Source organism: Gekko japonicus, unplaced genomic scaffold (genome assembly GCF_001447785.1).
Source record: "Gekko japonicus isolate JY-2015 unplaced genomic scaffold, Gekko_japonicus_V1.1 scaffold3196, whole genome shotgun sequence".
NCBI classification, from domain to species: Eukaryota; Metazoa; Chordata; class Lepidosauria; order Squamata; family Gekkonidae; genus Gekko; species Gekko japonicus.
In genome coordinates this window covers 49,280-69,336 of record NW_015167151.1, presented here as the reverse complement: position 1 = coordinate 69,336, position 20,057 = coordinate 49,280, and the positions used below count along the sequence as shown (strand labels likewise).

The 20,057-nt window shown below is 46.7% G+C and overlaps 1 protein-coding gene across 1 annotated transcript in view; it reads left to right on the top strand.

Annotated features, from left to right (window-relative positions):
- Nucleotides 1–20,057, top strand: part of LOC107112033 (adhesion G-protein coupled receptor D1-like) — a 149,821-nt gene that overhangs the window by 102,469 nt on the left and 27,295 nt on the right. Inside the window, exons 7-8 of the mRNA XM_015413098.1 lie at nt 4,758–4,824; nt 10,268–10,334. Coding sequence (XP_015268584.1) covers nt 4,758–4,824; nt 10,268–10,334 — 134 coding nt within the window. The remainder of the gene's footprint in view (nt 1–4,757; nt 4,825–10,267; nt 10,335–20,057) is intronic.

The window sequence follows — 20,057 nt, the reverse complement described above, 5'->3', positions numbered from 1 at the left end:
GGGTCCCAGTTCTTTTAATGACTTAGCAATGCCTCTGGCCCAGCCCCAGCCCCCCCCCCCCGGGAAATTGGAAAGTCTATGCCCTTGGCTCACAGGAAGTGAGATACTCAGTATAGGAAACCAACCAACCAACCAACAACAGCTGGGGCTGCCAAATCCCCCTGGGGGGCGGATTTCCGTGGCGGAATCGGGCCCCGGGGGAAACCCCACCCCGGTGTGCACGTCATCCGGATGTGATGTGATGACGCCGGGCACGCTGGGGGCGTCATAGAGTTTCCCCCTCAAATGGCTGTGGCCCCGCCCCCAGCGTGCCCGGCGTCATCACGTCACATCCGGATGACGTGCATGCGGCGCGCGCTGACGCCGCCGAACGGGAGCTGCCCGCCGCCAGGTAAAAACAATTTGGCAACCCTAACAACAGCTGTGTTTAGAAACACACTATATATGCAATAAGCTGACATGATATAAATTGTATTATAACTACTTCAAGAAATATGGCATAAGCATCAATACATATAATTTACAAATTAATACGCCAGGTAAAAACAATTTGGCAACCCTAACAACAGCTGTGTTTAGAAACACACTATATATGCAATAAGCTGACATGATATAAATTGTATTATAACTACTTCAAGAAATATGGCATAAGCATCAATACATATAATTTACAAATTAATACGAGGAACAAATGTTGTATACAATAGGGAAATGAATAATCGCTTATAAAAAGTCAACAGACTTCCTGTCTCGAAACATGAGTCATACAGATGGCAGCAGGTCTGGTTCCAGGTTTTTCCCCCCCCCCCCCAGACCTCACCAGTCTTACCACCATTTCCACCCCCAACCATCCTGCCCATCTGCCCATGTGTCCTTCCCCACTTGCAAGCCTTCCCAGCACCTGCATTCACAGCTGCCCATACAGCCTGCATGCCCTTTTCCTCCTGGCACTAGGCACTGCACACAGCTGGGGGTGCAGCCACTACAGTTGCCAGGAGCACTACGGCCATGTGCCACCTGCCCTTCCCCTGGGCAGCATGTGTAGCTGGGAGCATGGGTAGAGAACCACTTGCGAGCAGGTGGGGAAAGGCTAGGCAGTAGGCAAGGCAGGCACACGGAGGGGGGGATTGGCGGCAGTGGGCCCCACCACATTCTTAGATCCTGGCAGCTGCCTCACCTCAGGGCCTGGATGGAGAGCAGAGACTAACTTGTCCCTGTGCATTCGAACAGTACCTTCCTGGCCCACAGCTCATTGCTTTGGATCTTCTTTCCTGTTGTTATTACAGGCAGACCTTCTAGAGACATGATGAGCATAAGTTCTATTGGGGTGGGTGGGAAGGTCTTTGAGAATGCAAAAAAATGTATAAAGGATTCATGTTAAGAATCAAAGAATATTGCTTTTAATAGACGGTTTTCACAGTTCAGCTTTAACATTCACATTCGTAAGAAATTAAAGTTCGTTCAGAGCAGGGCAACGAACACAGATTTTCTGACTTAGAGGCATTCAGTCATAATGCCACAGTTGGTAGCTTCATCCCATTGGCTTCTCAGCCAAGCACATGGACCAAATGTTAGACCATCTTGAGATAGGTTAGTTTTGCCCTACTGATAAAGTGCTGTTGCCATAGTAATGCTTCCAGTTTGGTGTAGTGGTTAAGTGCATGGAGAACCGGGTTTGATTCCCCACTCCTTCACTTGCAGCTGCTGGATGACCTTGGGCAAGCCATTGTTCTGTCAGAGCTGTTCTCTCAAGGGCAGTCCTCAAGAGTGTTCTCTCTGCCCCATCTTCCTCACAGGGTGACTGTTGTGGGAGGGGAAGGTGTTTGTAAGAGGCTCTGAGACTCCGAGTGAAGGGCAGGGTATAAATCCAATCTCTTCCTCCTCCTCTTCTTCTTAGTCCATGAGGAACCACAGGCTCATAAATTTGGTGTATGTGCTACCAACAGACAAAGGTTTGCCAACCTCCAGGAGGGGACTGGGAAATCTCCCGAAACTACAGAGATCAATTCCCCTGGGGGGGGGGGGAAATGGCTGCTTTGGAGGGTGGACTCTATGGCATTATACCCCTCCAAGGTACCTCCCTTCTCAAACCCCATTCTCCACCTCCAAATCTCCAGGAATCACCCAGCTGGGACTTGGCAACTGTAAATAGATGTGTTCAGGGATCTGGGATGGAAGTCCTAGGATAAAGGGTTGAATGTGCTGGCTCTGAAGTAGAGAATAATGAGGGGAGACATGATCATACTCTGAAAATACCGGAAGGGCTATCCTGCGGAGAAGGGCAAAGACTTATTCTCTGCTACCCCAGAGGGCAAAACTAGATCTAATGGGCTTAACATTAGAAGAGGGTTGATTTTGATTGAACATTAGGCAAAACCTCCTAATGATAAGAGTAGTCTGACAATGGAACCAACTACTGGGCTGGGTGTGTGTGTCTCCCTTGGTGGAGGTTTGTAAGCAGAGACTGGACAGTCATCTGATTTCCTGCATCAAGCAGGAGGTTGACAATGTATAAGACCCCTTCCATCTCTTTGATTGTAATTGCTTTAATATTGCTACTTGATTCAACTCCAGTACCACTGCAGAGACCAGCAATATTTTTTGAGTACTCTGAAAAGGTTGTTGGTCTCTAAGTTATGGTTGCAGGTGACACCTGGAGATCCCCCACTGTTACAGTTGATCTCCAGATGACCAAGATCAGTTTCCCTGGAGAAAATGGCTACTTTGGAGGGTAAACTGTATGGTGTTATACCATGCTGAGGTCCCTCCCCACCCCAAATCCCATCTTCCGCAGGCTCGACCCCCAAAATCTCCTCGTATTTCCCAATGCGGGCCTGGCAGCCCTATCTCTAAGGTGCTACTGGGCGTGAATCAAGCTGTTATACTGCCGACCAACACAACTTCCCTCTGAAAACTATCTTTAATATTAGTGTTTACTCCAACACAGCTCGTGCTATTTTTGGACGTTTGTATCCCCACTTGCATATAATAGTTACTATATGGTGATTGCCATTTTTATATAGGCACTCAGTTCAGAATTAGTGAGATAATATTTCAAATGGGCATGCAGCTGTATCTGCCCAGCATCAATGGAACAAAAATTAGCAGCTGGAAGGTCAAGATATCAGCTGGTACATTTGGATTACAATCGTCTTAAATGCTTTTTTTTAATTGTGTGTGCGATGCCCTGAACATTGACCTCGGCACTTTGATGATCGGGAAGGTGATTTTGAAATTCTTTAGAAGCAAAACAAGGCCTAATCACAATAATAAAAATACATTTTCATTTGCTTGCCCACAAAAGACTAATTGCAAAAGTTTTATGTCCAGGATTTAAACTGCCCCCCACCCCATGCACAACATACTGGTAATAACGTCCACTTCAAAGAGCCTCACTATATATTGACTTACTGGGGTTCTAACAATCCCAGCTATTTTCAAACAATTTATTCCTATATCTTTGTAACCAAATTCTCTGTCGCGGTCCGCGCGGAATGCTGGCTGGCACGTTAGTGCCCAAAGGGAGATAGAGTACCCACAGAATACTGGAGTCAGGAACTTAGGTGCAACCACAGTGAATTTATTCACACCAAGCCACCACCTATATACAGTTCTGAGTGTCAGAGTGCTCCGCTGCAACTGATACATGAGAAGGAAAAATATCTCTGTACACTCTGTACATATATACAACTGCTGGCCAATCAGCACATAGCTGATGCAACCTCCTGCAATACACTTAGTGCCAGGCTGCACTGCCTCAAACCAGTTCTGGCCAGCCTCCTAGCAGTCACATGCTGTCTTTAGCTGTCACTTCACTGACACTCGAGATCAAACTCATCTAGGCCAGCCTTACCATTATGAGTGAATCACGACATTCTCAGCATGTTTGCAGGGATCTGCAATTATGACCAGTGTTCCCTCTAAGCTGAGTTAGTGTAAGATAGCTCGCAGTTTTCTAGCCTCCGGCTCACACATTTTTGTCTTAGCGCAAGAACGGTGGCTCCAGAGCCAACTCATGTATGCAGCACCCAAATCGCTCACTCACAACTTCAATGCCAGTAGCTCGCAAGGTAGAATTTTTGCTCACAAGACTCCACAGCTTAGAGGGAGCCTTGATCTCCAGGCTACAGAGATCAGTTCGCCTGGAGAAAATGGCAGCTTTGGAAGGTAGAATCTATAGCAGCAGACCCTGCTGAGGTCCCTCCTCACACCCTGCACTCCCCAGGCCCTGCCCCCCAAAATCTCCAGGAATTTTCCCAACACCAGAGGTGGCAACCCTAGCTGTGTGTGTGTCTGTGTGTGTTTGTGAGGTCTAAGCCTCTTTTCACGGTGGACCACCACCCTGATCTGCATCGGTCCCTCATGCACCCGGGAAGCACGGAGCTCCCAGAATGTGTCTGTCACCCAACTCGGGGTTGTCTTTTTGAAACAAGCAAGCAGCATGTACTTATGTCACAGGAGCAGTGGCCACAGGAGAAGGTTAACAAAGGTATTATTTTCATTAATCGCAGTGGAGCTGGTTTGAATCTCTCTTCCCTAGCTGCTGCGGTTAACGAGATGTAAAGAGATGGGGGAACCAGACTCACAGAAGTCAGTGTCTTGGGGGGGGGGGGCTAAGCCTCATAAGGGAAGTCCTTCCCCGGGTGCGGTCTCCCTCCCCATCTTACTCTGTACAGAGACATAGTGGATATGAGCATGAGTTGTTGTTGTTGTTTTCCCAAATATCAAAGTGATATTTTTTCCTCTGAATTTCGCAGGCTGCCCGCTGCTGATTTGCGTTGTCTCAGTAACTTCAGCTATGGAAAGCTATGGAGAAGAAAGCAAGTAAGTCCTAAAACATGACTATTTGTGGAGCTCAATGATGCACGGAGTGAATACATGAATATTCGAAGCTGCCTGATATTGAACCAGACTGTGCTCCCCATAGGGTTGCCAAGTCCGGACTTATCTGCTGGCAGGGGACTTTGGGTTCGCTCCTGGCACGCGCGCACCACATGCACATCACTTCCCTGTGACGTCATGACGCCAGGCACGCTGGGGGCGGGGCAGAGCCATTTGAGGGGAAAACATAGAGTTTTCCCCTCAAATGGCTGTGCCCCGCCCCCAGCGTGCCCGGCGTCATGACGTCACAGGGAAGTGCACGCGGGGGTGGGGTTTCCCCCGGGGCCCGATTCCATGGGGGCGGAAATCGGGCCTCCAAAGCGGGGGGAAATCCGCCCCCCGGGGGGATTTGGCAGCCCTAGCTCCCCAACATGGTGCCTGTGGGCACCAAGGTGCCTGCTGACATCGTTTCTTGGTAAAAAAACCCCTCTACTGAATTAAAATTGCCTCCCGCTCATTTCTCTCATTCTGACTTCCAAACACACAAGTGTATAAAAGGTAAAGGTTCCCTTGCTCGAAAGCCAGTCGAGTCCGACTCTAGGGTTGTGGTGCTCATCTCCGTTTCAAAGCCAAAGAGCCAGCGCTGTCCGGAGACGTTTCCGTGGTCATGTGGCCGGCATGACTAAACACCAAGGCACGCGGAACGCTGTTACCTTCCCACTGAAGTGGTACCTATTTATCTACTTGCAATTTCTTGCTTTCGAACTGCTAGGTTGGCAGGAGCTGGAACTAGAGACGGGAGCTCACTCCGTCATGCCCTGATTTAGGCATTATTTTGGAAATCAACTGAACTATTCTGAAATGTTTGTTAATGATTTCCAAGTTTTGGTCCTCCTGGTCGTCTGGTTTTTAGGTGATCTGCTGGAGTCACAAGACAAGAGTGGCTTCACAGGGGAACTTGGTTGTCTCACCATAGCATTTCATGGTACATATTTCCCACTGTTGTGGATTGTGGTGCTTTGGTTCAAATGCAGATGGAATTTCCTTGGCATCATATGACCCCAGGTAATCCAGGGGTGAAAGGAGCAAACACCAACCTTGCTAGTGGCCAAGCCTGCAGTCTCCTGGTTCACATATTCCTCCTGTCCATGCAAGGGCATTCTGGAAGATGTGTTCCCAATACTAGTTCATGGGTGCCAGGTTGCTTGGTGGCACTGACGGACAGTAGATTCAGCAGAAACCAAAGAAAGCGCTTCTCCATTCGACTTAATTTGCTGGTGGGATTCTCTGCCACTAAGTTAGATGTCTTTAAAAAGGGAATGGAAACATTTAAGGAGGATAGGTCTATCGATGGCCATTTGCCATGATTCAATGGAACCTCCGTGCTCAGAGGCAGTCTACTTCTGAATATCAGCTGCTGGGGGACAACAGATGGCCATGACTGGAAATGAGATGTTGGACTCTGGCCTGATCCAGCTTCTTAAAGAGTGTGACTAGTACAAGGTACATACACAAGTTCCACTATTGTGTAAATCAGCTTGACGTCTCGTTGTGTTCTTTTTATTAAATAAAAATTTTATTGGCTCCCCTAAAAAGGGGAGGTATTTCGCTTAAAAGAAGAAATGGGAAGGGTAGACAGTGGGAGAAAGAAAAAGCTGAGTGATATATAGTCTGGTAAATTAAACTGTTAGTAATGTCCAATTAATCTTCTTGGGCTTCTTCTGTGTGTTGTCAAACTTCTTTTCTTAGTCCGGTCACATGTAATTCTCTGTTAGTATGTTAGTAATGTTCCTTTGAATTTCTGTTAATAAAAAATCTCTTCTGGGTGCATTCAGAACCGCTTCTTTGTGTGCTGGGTACTTTTACTGTCGCTGACGTGGAGGAGCTTCCTCTGTTGTCTTCTCCTTCCGGCTTGTTCGATCCTCCTTCGGGTTGCTGTTAACACTCTCAGTTCATGCACTATAAATCCTCTTCCTTTCATGCCATTACTGGAGGTCCCCCGCTTTGAGAATGGTATTAATTTCATTTTCGCTTTTATATCCGCTCCCAAACTCTCTACTGGGTCCTCCTCGCAACTGTTGACTTATATAAGCGCTTGCCAGGCACTCCTCGCTGTCACAGTTCAAACTTTTCCGTTTTACAAAACTCCCGTCGGATTCACAGCCATAAACAGTCCAAACATTAAACAGCCGGCTCTCACACACAAGCAAACGCCCAGACGGAAGTCCCTCCCTTCTTCTCCGCTCGCTTTTGCCCAGCTCCGACATCTTTTCTTTTTTGTTTACTTTTAGAAAGTTCTTAAAATGTGCTCCAGAGAGACAAAACTTTTTCGCGCTTTGTTTCAAATACATCAAAGGAAAACATCACTGTCCGCTCAATCCATTCCCCCCCTCCTTTTCTTCGCTTGTACAAATGGAGGATTAACCTCCTCGCCTTTTTTGCTGGGGGGGGAAACGTTTTTAGTTCTTTTTCTCTGCATTTTGACAACTCACAGTTAAGCCGATCTTTTCTTTTTCCATTTTTGCGGATGGTCGCTTTATCACTCGGTGACGTCTGGTGGCTCCGCTAAACCCCGTTCGGGGTCGCTCACGCAGCAAGGTCCATTGGGGCAGGGCATGGCGGGAGCCTCGTTCTCCGACCTCTCGGCCAAAAGAGCGACTCCCCCCTAGTGCGCCCTAAAGCGCCCCGGATCCGAGCTCCTCCATTCCTGAGGGGCTCGTTCGGGTCTCCGCTCGTGCGGATTCCCTCCTCCACCGCGGGCGGGCGAGACGCCCTCGGGAGCGACCCGAGGATGCGTCCGCCATTCGCGGGAGCCAGACCGGAAGCCGACGTCTCGTTGTGTTCTGATCTGAATGCCAGAGGTGGAAACCCTAGCTGTGTCTGTTCTCAAGGGAGTGCCGTGAGCCCACTTGTCCTTCTGTGACCTCTATGGTCACCCTTCCAATGCCTGTATCAGACTAGAGTCGTAAGAACATAAGAGAAGCCATGTTGGATAAGGCCAAAGGCCCATCCAGTCCAACACCCTGTGTCATTAAGTGGCCAAAAACTGGGTGCCATCTGGAGGTCCACCAGTGGGGCCAGTCCTGCTTGGTCTGCCGATTGACATGCCAGCTTCCTAATTTTCTTGATCTTGTCGTGAGTTTATTTAACCCCTGCCGTGATTGTGGAGGGGAAGCAGGAGTTAGCCTCCCCCCCATCATGTCTGATCCATCTCCATGCACGAAGAGTGCTCTTCCTCTCACATCCTTGGTCTACCTTTCAACCAGGGCTTTTTTTGTAGAAATGCCCAGCAGGAACTCATTAGCATAACAGGCCACACCCAACACCAGAAACTTATTAGCATGTTAGGCCATACCCCTGATAGCACAACTCATTAGCACATTAGGCCACACCCCATGCCTTCCCTTGGCTTGCCCGGGCACCCTGTGGCTGCAGAGAGCCCGGGCAAGCTGGCCCTTGGACAGACCAGGGAAGGCATGGAGAGGCATTTAAATGCCTCCCCGATCCTTCCAGCCCCCCCTGGCCCACCCGCTTCAGAGTCACCGGGGGGGGGGTCGCTCTCCAGGCCTTCCCTCTGTAGCCACGTACACAGAGGTTTTGGCTGTAGTGGGTGTGGCCAACTGAAGCCAGCCGAAACTCCGTTCCTGTGCGTTCCTGCCCCAAAATAGCCCTGCTTTTCACTATGGACACTGCTTTGAGAATCCTTGTCAAAAAAAGCAGTAGATAAATATAATGAAACTCCACAAAAACAAATGTCAAGATCCGGTTTCAATTTCTGGAACACACATGGTAAATTTGATCGGAAGGTTGCAACTTGCAGGGTTTTGCAGTTCGGCCGATGCTGCTGGGCTAGAATAATTCCTCTGCTTCTGCCCTGGGGTTTCTTTTCCACTGATTCTTAACCTGAAGATATGAGAGAGAAGTTGAACCTTTTCCTCTCCCCCCCCCTTTTCCTTTGGCAGGTGGAAGAAAGAGAGGAGGGAGGGAAGATCTAAAATCTTTCTCCGGCTGCAAGGAAGAATAATGCCCATAGCAAAAGCGTTGTTTGATGAATGACATGTTACGGCGCAGCTGCCAAAAATGACAAATCACATGTGTTTGTTCAGTGGGTTTGCCCTTCTACCACCCGGAGGCATGTCAGGAAAGGCAATTGCTGCTTTCCGTCTGCGATGGATCAATCAGAGCGAGAGCCCACCCAAAAGCACTGTGTGAGAAGGCGGAAATAAATAGGCATGCCCAGTTGCGAGCGACCCTGCTCTGGTGCTTTTCAAAAGCAGCCCGGAGAGGTGGAATGAAGTTAATGAATCTCTTCATGGCATGAATAAATGGGGGGGGGATGCCATTTCTCCAGAACTTAAAAAAAAATACAACTTTTGGCTAGGTTGCACGAATATTCTCTACTGAAATTAATTCGAACTGTAACGAATTGGCGGTTACCATAGCTTCCAAGTCTAGAATGCAGGTATTCGGTTTCGCTACAATGGAGTAGTGTTTAGTGTCAGACCGAGATCCGGGAGTCCTGGTTTCAGAGCCTCATTCTGCCACGGAGGGCATTGACACCATCCAGGTGGCACCTGGAGATCTCCCACTATTACAACTGCTCTTCAGACGAACAAGGTCAGTTCCTCTGGAAAGAAATGGCTGCTTTGGGGTCCTTCTCCTCCTCAAACCCCTCCCCTCCCCAGGCTTCACCCCCCACCCCCCCATCTCCAGGGATGTCCCAATCTGGAGCTGACAACCATAGCCATGGAAGCGCACTGGGTGATATTGGGCCAGTCACTCTCTTTCAGCCTTATCCAACTCAGAGGCTGGTTGTAGGGTTGCTAATATTCAGGTATATTCAGGAGTATGGCTATTTTTCGGGTCCAACAGACCCGAATCCTATCTAACCCTATACACACACACACCTATGAGGGACACAACCATGTTTTGGGAAATCTTTGGCCGCTTTTTTCCTTACATATCAGAGCTGCATATTTGGAGACTAGGCAGCCTTAAAAAGTGCTCTCTTCAGCCCTTTAAAGCTGTTAAACAGCCGTTACAAATGTTTGGACTGGATCCAGTGGATCTCTTCCCGTAGCCCTGTGCCCTGGCACAAGAAGCCTTCCCCGATGCCAAAGCCTTCGGTCCTCTTGTGCCAGGGAAAGGCTCCTTGTGCCAGACGAGAAGCACCAGCCTCAGTGGAACAGGCCCAAAGGAGAACCGAACCTTCTTTGTCCCTGTCTTTTGCATCGAGTATATATTTTTTTTAAGTGTGCATCCAACTGCTGTTAAAGGTCTTATCAGGAGCCAGGCTAGTCAATGGAAAAGCAGCAACCCATCATGAAAGCAGGAGTCAGAAATGCAAGCTTGTGCACTTTCTCGTGGACTCTGCCTGCTCACACATCGAAACCCTGTTTTGGTCTTGCAGTGGTGAACAAACAGTGTCTTCCCTTTTTCTCTGCAGCTGCTGGCTTTCCCTGGAGAATGGTGCAATCTGGGCTTTTGTGGCTCCAGCTCTGTTCGTAATAGTGGTAGGTGCACTCCTTTAATACCTATTCTGTCTTCGTTTCATATGAGTGTCGGGGTCATGGGATTGCTGTGGCTAAACCCCCCTTCTTTTTGAGAGCTCCTCCCTCCCCCCTTTTTGCCATCATGTCACCCTGTAGGGTGACCCTGTAGGGTTTTCAAGCAAGAGATGTACAAAGGAGGTTTGCCATTGCCTGCCTCTGCATAGTGACCATGGACATCCTTGGTCGTCTCCAATCCAAGTACTAACCAGGGCTGACACTGCTTAGCTTCTGAGATCTGATGAGATCAGGTTAGCCTGGGCTATCCAAGTCAAGGTGTGAACTCTGGTACTACAGCCCTGCAAAAAAGGTCTGAAACTGAACAGGCTATTTCTAGCATTGCCGGAAGGGGAGCAGGCTGAAATAGCAAAAGCAGTGGGAGTTATGGGAGAAAGGTAAGGATAAGTCCTGGTGATCACAGCATTCCGTGCGCCTTGGCATTTAGTCATGCTGGCCACATGACCATGGAAAAGTCTTTGGACAGCGCTGGTTCTCCAGCATGGAAAGGGAGATGAGCACCACCCCGTAGAGTCGGATTAGACTGGCTTTCGAGCAAGCGAAACCTTTACCTTTACCTTGGGGAGCCCAGTTGTTCCCAAGTGGAATATGATATTCCCCATCGCCAGGGCAGCTGCTAACAAACCGCTGCACTATCTGTTCCTGCCAGCTGCATCCTGAGGACTAGATCCACCGGCTGCTGTGCGTTTCCCTCCCTTGTTGCTCTTTGATTGGCGCTTTACACTGAGAAGAGCCATGTCCCTCCGCTTTCCAGTTTAGGAGGTCGGTGCCAAGCGTTTGCAGCTTTAACACTCCATCAGAGGAGGGTAGTTAAAACAGGTCTGTTGGGTTCAGATGGCTGCTCCGGGTGCATCTGTCGGCTATAATGAATTTAATCTTTCTAGGCGAGAGTCGCAGGTTCATGACTGAGCTACTGATACGTGAATGTATTACAGGGCTTTAATTATGCCCACACATTAAATTACAGAGAATTGTTGCTTAATCACTTGGATTGCTCAAGGAGGCTGCGAGGGATGGCTTTGCGAGGGATTAAGGACCGAGTTTCTTCCTCTGGAAGGCTCTCTGCAGCAGGTCTCTGTTGATGTTTTTTTATCGATTAGCCTGCTGTACCTCCTGCGATAACAGTGCTCACCACTGCTTTACTGGCAAATGGAAGGATAAACATATTGATTCAGAATTTACACCTCTGTCTTCCATAGCTTCCAAAGCGCTCGTGGATTTTCAAAGAAGGAAGCCAAAATGTAGGCTGCATTCTCAGGAACTGCTTTGTTATGGTGCTTAGATTTTGATTTAAAAAAAAAAGAAATGAAAAGGGAGGATGGGAAAGGCGTCCCATGGTAAACAGGAGTCTTGCGGTACCTTAAAGACTAGAAAGTGTGTATTCTAGCATAAGCTTCCATAAACCAGAGCCTCTTTCATCAGGTCCATGTCTTGGGTCCTTGGTAAGGAGGTAATGCAGGTAAGGAGGTTGAGAGATAGACTAGGGTTGTGAGCCTCCAGAGGGGCCTGGAGAGATCTCCTTGAATCACAGCTGATCTCCAGACGACAGAGATCAATTCCCCTGGAGAAAATGGCTACTTTGGAGGGTGGACTCTACCCCAAACCCCTCCCTCCTGAGACTCCACCCCTAAGTTTCCAGGAATTTCTGAACCCAGAGTTGACAGCCCTAAAATAGACGGATGAGATTATGAAAAAAACAAGTTGTAAACAGCAGGGTCAATGGAACACAAAAAGCAGAAAATAAGTACAATTCAAATACAATGAAGGAAAGAACAGAGACCATTCACACTAGCAGAAACTGAAGATAGCAAAAGTGCCCTAGTTTTGTTAAGGTGATTATCCCCTGTAATGACTGAGTAATCCCAGACCCTGGCTACATTCTTTGGAGATGGTGCTAAGCACTCTGATGAATTCTGATTCAGGGCTTCGCATCACTGCTCTGCTGGCTGGATAGGAATGCAAATTGTTGCTGTTATCATTGTTAATATAACTTAGAAATATTCCTTTTAGGCCAGGCTAGAATACAAGAATGGAGTAAGCCATTTGAGGTCCCCATTTGGGAGAATTGTTGGGGTATAAATTAAGTAAACAAATAAATAAATAGTAAGAACCAAGAGTTATATCCAGTCTCAAAAGCAGTGTGCTATTCAGCAGTGAAGGGGATGTGTTGGTGTTTGAGGATGTAAATCCATATCTTCCTGGACTGATGGGCCATGACTCAATGGTAAGTGCATGCTTTGCACATCGAAAGTCCCAGGAACAGTTCCTGGCATGTCTAGTTAAAGGATTTCAGGGTGAACATAAGAACTCAAGAACATAAGAAAAGACCTGCTGGATCAGACCAATAGTCCATCTAATCCAGCATCCTCTCTCACACATTGGCCAGCCAGTTCCTCTGGACGGCCAACAGCAGGGCACAGAGGCCAAGACCTTCCCATTGCCTCCTGGCTATAGGATTCAGAGGCTTAGTGCCTCTGAATGGGGAGGTTCCCCTCAGTCACCATGGCTAGTAGCCATTGATAAACGTATTCTCCATGAGTCTATTTAATCCCCCTTTTAAGACTGTTTATTCCTGTGGCCATCACTACATCCTCTGGCAGCAAGTTCCACATTTTAATCACTCTCTGTGTATTTCCTTTTGTCCGTCCTGAACCTACTGCCCATCAGCTTCACTGGATGCCCTCGAGTTCTAGTATTTTGAGAGAAGCAAAATTAGTTGGGCGCTTCAAATTGTAGGTTGAGGAAGACTTTTCAGTACTTTCCCGTATCTAATAAAACTAGCGCTTTGGGGAGAAGACAGGACTCACTGGAAAGGACAGTCATGCTAGGAAATGTTCAAGGCAGCAGGAAAAGAGGAAGACCCAACATGAGACAGATTGACTCCATAAAGGAAGCCGCAGCCCTCAGTTTGTGAGACCTGAGCCAGGCCGTGGTTAGCAGGGCTTGAGAATGACCCTTCTCTGCCCGAGATCCTGTAGAGCCCTAGGAGGCATTCAAAGGAGCCAAGAATGAGTTAGATGGACCCATGACCTGAACCCGTGTAGACCAGCTTCCTGTTGTTTGGAGGAGCCAAGCAAAAACCCCTTTCTGTTTACCCCAAGTTTTAATGGGATTTAAGTGATTAGTCAGCTCCCCTGCTGTTTTTAATCCTCCGAAGGTGGTGTGTTTGTTTCAGTACTGCCTGATGTTTTTCTGCTTTGTCTTAATACCGTAAGCCATAAGACTTACAGTTAGCAGGTGTCAAATAAATATCGCAGTTAAATGGATTAGCAGCGGGATGATCTTGAATTTATGTTACAGCCAATGACCAAATGTCCTGAGATCACATGTGAATGCTGCCAGTCAGAGATGGTTTGTGCCCAGTAATATCAGCATATTTACCTATGTGGTGTAGTAGCCGTTTCTCAGGAGAAAAGCCTGTTATGAGACTGGCTGGCTACTGAGTAGGGTTGTTGGACCCCCACTGCCAATCAGGTGACTGGTAGGGGAGGAAGGCCTAGGCTGCTGTCATCGGTGACACAGTGATGTCACTTCAGGCATGTACCAGAAGTGAAGTCATGCATAGCTGGCATTGAGGCTACACTCTGGTATTTGGGCAAAAACTCTATGGTAGAAGCCATTTTTACCACAGAGTTTTTGCCCAAATACCAGAATGCTGCCATGATACTGGCAATGTGATGACACCACTTCCGGTGCACACTGGAAGTGATGTCACTGCATCACCCGCAACGAGGCCTAGAGCTTCCTCCCGCTCCTGGTACGTTTCCCCCTGCCCCCACCCCCCCACCAGTTGCCAGGAGGACCTGGCAGTCCTGCTCCTGGGCCATGGACTTCCTTATCGAAAAGCAGGCAGTGGCTCAACTTCCTCCCTGGAAAAAGCAATACCTAACAATCCAATCTTATGGATGTATTCTTGGAAGCAAGTCCCATTGAGTTCAAAGAGCTGCAGCCCAAAAGTCCAATAAAAATGGAACCTACCTATCACATTTTTAACCCACCCTTCCTCCGAGGGGGTTAGGGTAGCTTGCATGATTCTCCCTTCCACTATTTTATCCTTACAACAACTCCGTGGGATAGGTCAGGCTGAGAGAGAGAGTGGCTGACTGGCCCACAGTCACCCAGAGAGCTTCATGGTCAAGTGGTGGACTTGAACCCAGGTCTCCCAGCTCCTAATTCAGCATCCTCACCACTACATCCCATCGTCTGAAAACCGCATGCCAAGAGAGGGAGGTTTCTATGTACTCACATTATGAGATTTTGTTGTTTTCTGTGGTTTACTTCAGTGTTATATCTATTAGTGGAATAGACTAAATTGATCTATCCTCTGGAGGTATACATCTGGTTGACTCTGAATTCAACAAAACTGCAAGCCATCAACCTTGCTTTTTGGGCTGACATACAGGAAGACTGACAGTCAAACATAGGTGTCTGTCAACATTCACCAGCACATCCCTGAGTTATACCCTCATAGTTCAGCTGAGGTTGTCAATACTTACACGTTTTCAGACATTCGTTGTAATGCATGTACATAACTGGGAGTGCTGTGACAATCAGAGGCTACGTCTGTTCTTGCTTTCCACCCTCTCCTCCTTTTTTACACCCTAATCCTTATCTCATCGCCCTTCATTCATAGCGTTTCTGTAAGTGGATCTATTTCTCTTCCATTCTCAGTTCTACTGGACTTGATGGGTGAAATCTCTTCTCTCGTTCCCACATGATCGTGGCTGTATGCAGACATGCAATTTACATTTAATGACTGATGAGAAACCACAATCTCTCTTTCGGTCCAGAGATAAGCGGTTGTTTTTCTTTAGACACGCAAAATTTTGCCTGAATCTGGTAGATGATTTCTTTGAATGATTAATATCTTTAATCGTTGGGTGTGGAAGCATCCTTTTTCTTCTGCTGTTCTGCCAACACAATATCTCTCTCATGACTTCTGTTCTTTGTATTATCCAAAGACCTTTTTAGAGACATGTAAGCACTGATGAATAATGGAGCGAGAATAAAACCGGTTCCAGTATTCGGAGGCCGTTTTCATCGATTCTGCACCTCCTTCATCTTGCTTAACGACCTCTGACGTAATTACTAACATACCTTCGAGTGAATGCCCCAAAACGTTATTGATTGCCAAACAACACACAGCAAGGACTGACTTTGCTAAGTTCTGTAGTGTGAATTACAAGGCTGGCTCTTTATTGACTATACTTGGGTCCCATGAAAGCTGGTTATTAATGGAACCAAACTAGATGTACAGGGGCAAGACCCGGGTCACCATGAAATAGCTGAAAAGCCATGAGGGGAGGTTACAATTTGCAGTGGAGAAGTGGAGGCTGGTGCACATAAGAGTGTACTTGACCCATCTATTGACCAGCGGCCCTCTCCCCAAGCCAGGATTTATCCAGAGGGGATAACAGGCAGGCATGCTTGCTGTGTTGCAAGGAAAAGGTGGTCGGGAGAACGATGCTTCAGGAGAAAAACATATACCACAAGAGTCACAGCCCCAAATAACCAAAGCAACAAGAAAGCAAGCTGTAATAAAGCGCTACACACTCCAAATGGAATAATTATAACAATGATTCTTGCATCCATATGAATATAAGCAAAGCAGAAAGGAGGTTCATATATAGTCGTGATGAAAGGCTTCAGCATTTTCAGTCTTCCCTGTCGGAGCTTACTACGTATAGAATAATGAGGAACAATTCCATGTGAAAATGTGGTCTTCTATATTTGCATTCAATGATGGATAGAAGATAGAAGACACACCATTTTAATTTATGGTCCTCGTTCTGATGAAGTCTTCACGAAACGAATAGATATTCCGGAAAACTTTGTCAACAATCATCACGACTATATATGGACCTCCATTGCAATTTGTTTATATTCATAGGGATGCAAGAATCATTGTTATAATTATTCCATTTGGAGTGTGTAGTGCTTTATTACAGCTTTCTTTCTTGTTGCTTTGGTCAGCAGAAAAACAGCCAGGAGGAAGAGTATTAAGAGCCCCCTGTCTATCATTTCTATTGCTAATTTATAGCTGTTCTATTGCTATTATAGCTGTTCGGCAGCTGAGTTCCCAGGTTTAGCCTTTAGGCACATTTTGTCCAAGTTGGGGGTCATTGTCAGTCTCGTAGCTTCAACCAGAATAGAGATTTATTTGGGGTGACGAAGAATATTTTCCTGCATTTGCAACCCATTGAAACTGCAGAAACCAAAAAATTTGAATCTGCATTTTGATTGTGAAATTCTATCCCCCCCCAAAAAAATGTAGCTTGTGTTCCTTACATGTGTTGGCATTTCTCTATTTTGGCATCAAATATGAAACACCAGGTGTTAAATCTTAAATACCAGTGCATGTCAGTTATCAAATCAAGGCAGATATCAATTATTGAAAGCCAACCACTGAAAGCTGTCAGGTATGACGTCCCATAATATGGCAACTAGTAAAAACAGACCCAATGCAGAATGCCATTATGTGCCAACTGTCAAACACCGAAATGATATTTCATATGCTGCCAAATGCAGATATGAAATATTCTATGAATATTCATTGAATATCTACAGTATCCAATTTGGATAATCCCAATGTGCAGAGAAGAAAATAATTTTGGGCAGCAAATTCATTCCCTCTCTAAAGTCTTGAGATTTTGAAAGAGCAGGTCTCTGGAGAGTTGACTGTGGCATATCACTTTCCCATTATAATACGTTATGCATTTGTAGTGTTTTCCTAGGTATTCAAAATGCTTCATGCAAACTTTTTCAGTCATCCCTTTAACAATTCCACAAGGTGGCACAAGGCTATTATATTGTCACAGCCAGTCACAGCCAAGATGCAGAAGTGTCTCTTTGTTAACCCTTGCATTTACAAGATAATTTGCTGCCATTCATTGATCTTACCGGCTACCTCGTCCAATTTTAGTCCTACTTATGCATCTTGGCTGCAATGCTCCCTCTAAGCTGAGGAGCCTTGTGAGCAAAAATTCAACTTTGTGAGCTACTGGCATTAAAGTTGTGAGCGAGCGATTTGGCTGCTGCATAAATCCGTTTGCTTTGGAGCCGTCCCTTCCTGGGCTAAGACAAAAGTGTGTGAGCCGGAGGCTAGAAAACTGTGAGCTAGCTCACACTAACTCAGCTTAGAGGGAACACTGGCTGTGACTGGACCTTCCTAACAGCTGCCTCCCCCCACCCTCTTTTTCCTGTAAGTGGGGCTTGAGGAGATTTTCACTTCATTATGTCTGGCAAAGTGTGCTTGCACAAGAAAGCTTATACCTTGAATAAGACTTCCTTGGTCTTAAAGGTGCCACTGGACTCAAGCTTTGTCCTGCTGCTTCAGACCAACACGGCGACCCCACCTGAATGTGACTACTTTGGTAAGGGAGTGAGGGATGCTGGGTATTTCTGAGTGGACATGTCCAAGCAGCCAAACCTACAACGGATATATTCACCTAACACCAACAACTCAAACGGCTGCTGAACAAGTCTGAAGATGCCCCATTTTTTGGAAATCAACTCTCAGAGGCTTAGGATAACAACTGATCTGCTGGCCAGAAAACTTCACTGCATGCAAGCCCTGCTGTGGTAGTGGTTTGGAATCAGAAGATGACTGCAAGATGGTCCCCCGGATCAGTTGAGAGTGAACTTCTGATTTCCCAACTCAGAAAACCCATGTTTTCTCATCTCCAGTTCTGTGTTTGCTGGGACACACAGAGATGTTTGATGGAGGTGGACTTCTGGTCCCCCTCAAGAAAACATCAGTATATATATATATTTCTTTGTCTTAGAGATTTCTTCACAGCAACAATGTGTCTTCATATAGATTCATTTAACTAACTTAGTTTCCTGGAGGCAAAAGCTTTCTTCCTGTACTTATTTCCCTCCCTGTGAGATTATAGTGTAGGTATCTAAGAACGTCCCCCCCCCCCACAGACCAGGGGTCCATTCTGGGATGAACCCACTGAATAACTGAGTTCAAAATCCTAGAAGCAGTATTCCCTTTCTACTTGGCTAGACTGGCAGTTTCAACCTACCGACTAATCTCTCCTGCCAAACCTGATCTTGACACTGTGAATAAATGGTTTTCAGCTTGGCTGACACTTAGACTAAAAAGTTCCTATTTTGAACTTTTCCTCAGATTTTATAGTATACAGTAAGGGCAAGGAGTTGTGTCCTTAGATTTTCCAAGTGACGTTGTCTGGTTCCCTCTGAGAGACACGCCAACTCCAAATGTCTGGCTACTGACATGCCAGAGACAAAAAAAGGTAGAAATAACACAATTTCTTTCAGCATTCAACTGCTCTTAGATTTCTCCTCAGCTGGTGTTGACCAATGGGGGGGGGGGCACGCAGGCAGTAGCCTGTCAATCAAACTGTGTTTCACAGTGAGACATTAACCCTTGACTCCCAGCTCTCTGAATTTGATGCGCTAAGCATCCTGTTTTTGGAGGTCAATTCATCACACCCAGCAAGCCTGGGACACAGTGAAGTTTCTCCAGATGTTATCCAAATAGCCTACATCTGTATATACTCTGACTATAGAAGCGTCCCTCTTTAACATGTCAGAAGCCTATACATGCATGTGCTCAAGGCAAATATTGTTGGGACAAGTCTGCCCGGTGTATCACAGGGTCCAAGATTTGATCTAATGCCTCATGAGAGCACAAGGATTCTTAGAAATAAACCGGCGTAGATTTAAATTTGAGAATTTATTAAGTAAAATAATAATAGCAAAGGGAATACAGAGTTGGAAACCTAGGCACACACTCTCTAGATAAATGTTCTTCAAATGTTCTACAAGTAGGACCACCTGATCCTGGAGATCCTGCCAGTCTGGCTTGGGGGGGGGGGGGGGAGAAGATGGAGGAGGAAAATTATATAAGCCTGTCCTGTAAAAAGTTTGTGGGAAGGAGAAAGTGGCGTAGGTGAGGAAAAGGTGGAGGAGCAGAGCATGATCTTCAGAGTCATGCATGCAGAGTCATGCACACTTTCCCCACCATGCATTCCCACTTGAGGTTTTTGGAGCCAGTTGCTAGAGCCCAGTACTGAGATGAGACCCGATGGCTGGAACAAAGGTCCGGGGTTTTTGGAGCTAACTTTAGATCCCATAAGTGTTAAATTAGAGGGGGGATAAGATAGTTCTCAAAATTGATTGGATTGGAGCCAAACATTTTAGATCTCATTGGTGGGTCAGTGAAATAACTGTTGCTTGGGAAACTCTCTTCACAAAGAAGGGGAAGTTGGGGATATGGATAGCTTCTTCAGGGCTATTTTGGGGCAGGAACGCGTAGGAACGGAGTTCCAGCTGGCTCCTGAGTTGGCCACGCACAGCAGGAGTTCATTAGCATAACAGGCCACACCCAACAGCAGAAACTCATTGGAATTGGCTACATTAGGGGTGTGTGGCCTAACATGCAAAGGAGTTCCTGCTACAAAAAGAGCCCTGGACCGTTTTGACAACAAACAAGGTAAACAGAATAAGAAGCAAAAGGTGGGTGTGGCTCGATGACCACACTTCTGACAACATGGGGGTATGACCTAATATGCAAATAGATGTACTATCAGGGGTGTGGCCTAATATGTTAATGAGTTTCTGCTGTTGGGTATGGCTTATTATGCTAATGAGTTCCTGCTGGGCTTTTTCTACAAAAAGAGCCCTGGCTTCTTTGATGAG